The sequence below is a fragment of the Sinocyclocheilus grahami genome, unplaced genomic scaffold, assembly GCF_001515645.1.
Source record: "Sinocyclocheilus grahami isolate Dianchi unplaced genomic scaffold, SAMN03320097.WGS_v1.1 scaffold50834.1, whole genome shotgun sequence".
NCBI lineage: Eukaryota > Metazoa > Chordata > Actinopteri > Cypriniformes > Cyprinidae > Sinocyclocheilus > Sinocyclocheilus grahami.
The window spans coordinates 1-956 of NW_015525998.1; the positions used below are offsets into that span (position 1 = coordinate 1).

The 956-nt window shown below is 44.0% G+C and overlaps 1 protein-coding gene across 1 annotated transcript; it reads left to right on the forward strand.

The window, feature by feature from the left end:
* The first annotated feature begins 8 nt into the window (after positions 1–8).
* LOC107580907 (PMS1 protein homolog 1-like) lies at positions 9–875 on the forward strand. Its single transcript, XM_016266519.1, has 2 exons — positions 9–459; positions 686–875. The coding sequence occupies exons 1-2, from the start codon at positions 74–76 to the stop codon at positions 834–836; spliced, it is 537 nt and encodes a 178-aa protein (XP_016122005.1). The 5' UTR covers positions 9–73; the 3' UTR covers positions 837–875.
* The last annotated feature ends 81 nt before the right edge of the window (positions 876–956 follow it).

Sequence of the window (956 nt, forward strand, 5' to 3'; positions counted from 1 at the left end):
TCTGAACGCCTACAACCTTCAAAGGAAGAGGGCAGCGGAGGGAGGCGGCCAGTGCGGAGAGGGCAAGAAGCAGATGAGCGCCGCCGAGTCTTCATTGAACAAAGCTCAAGGCGTGAAGCGCAAGTTCCCCCTCGCCAACCAGCAGGCCCTGGACAAACTCTTCTCCTCTCAGCCCTCGAGTAAGAGGAGCCCTGCCAAGCTCTCCAAACCCCTCCCGTTCAGTATTGCAACCCTCAAGCAGAGTCTTAACCTCCTCTCCTACCAGAACAGATCAAGTGCGCAGGGCCTCAGGCTTGTAAACCGCTTGGCTTCTCACGGTGCCTGGGTCGTTTTATGCGGCAGAAAGCTCATGCTGTTGAACCCGTTTCGAGTGGAGGAGGCCTTGCTGTTTAAAAGACTTCTGGAGAATAATATACTGCCAACCGTGAGGCTGCAGACCCCTGTACAGCTGACAGATGGGTAGACTGTCTCATTTTTTCACCTAATGATGACATTCTGGATGTGTACAATCTGGAAAGTAATTGTAAAGACTGTACATGTAAAAAATGTAAACGTGGATCTGCAATTACAATATAGGATTATTAGCTGTATTAATCCTAGTTATATTAATCCTCTATTCTAAATTGCAATACTTAATCAACTATCTAATAATTATTTGCATAGTAACATACACTTCCTTTCCCAGGGTGCTTGGTGGGCCAGAGTACATGGATGTTCTCCTGAACATGGAGAAAGACAGTGCCTGCTTCAATGGAGACATCTACTTTACTGATCCTAGGCTTGTGGCAAATGGTTTTGAGATTAAGATGATTCCAGGTAATGCTCAAAGACTTTGAAATGAATTTGTAATATTTCATTTTTTAAAAAGCATAGTTTACCCCAAAATGAAAATTCTGTCATCATTTCCTACTACTTCTACTGAACACAAAAGAACATGTTTGAAAAAATGTTGCTAA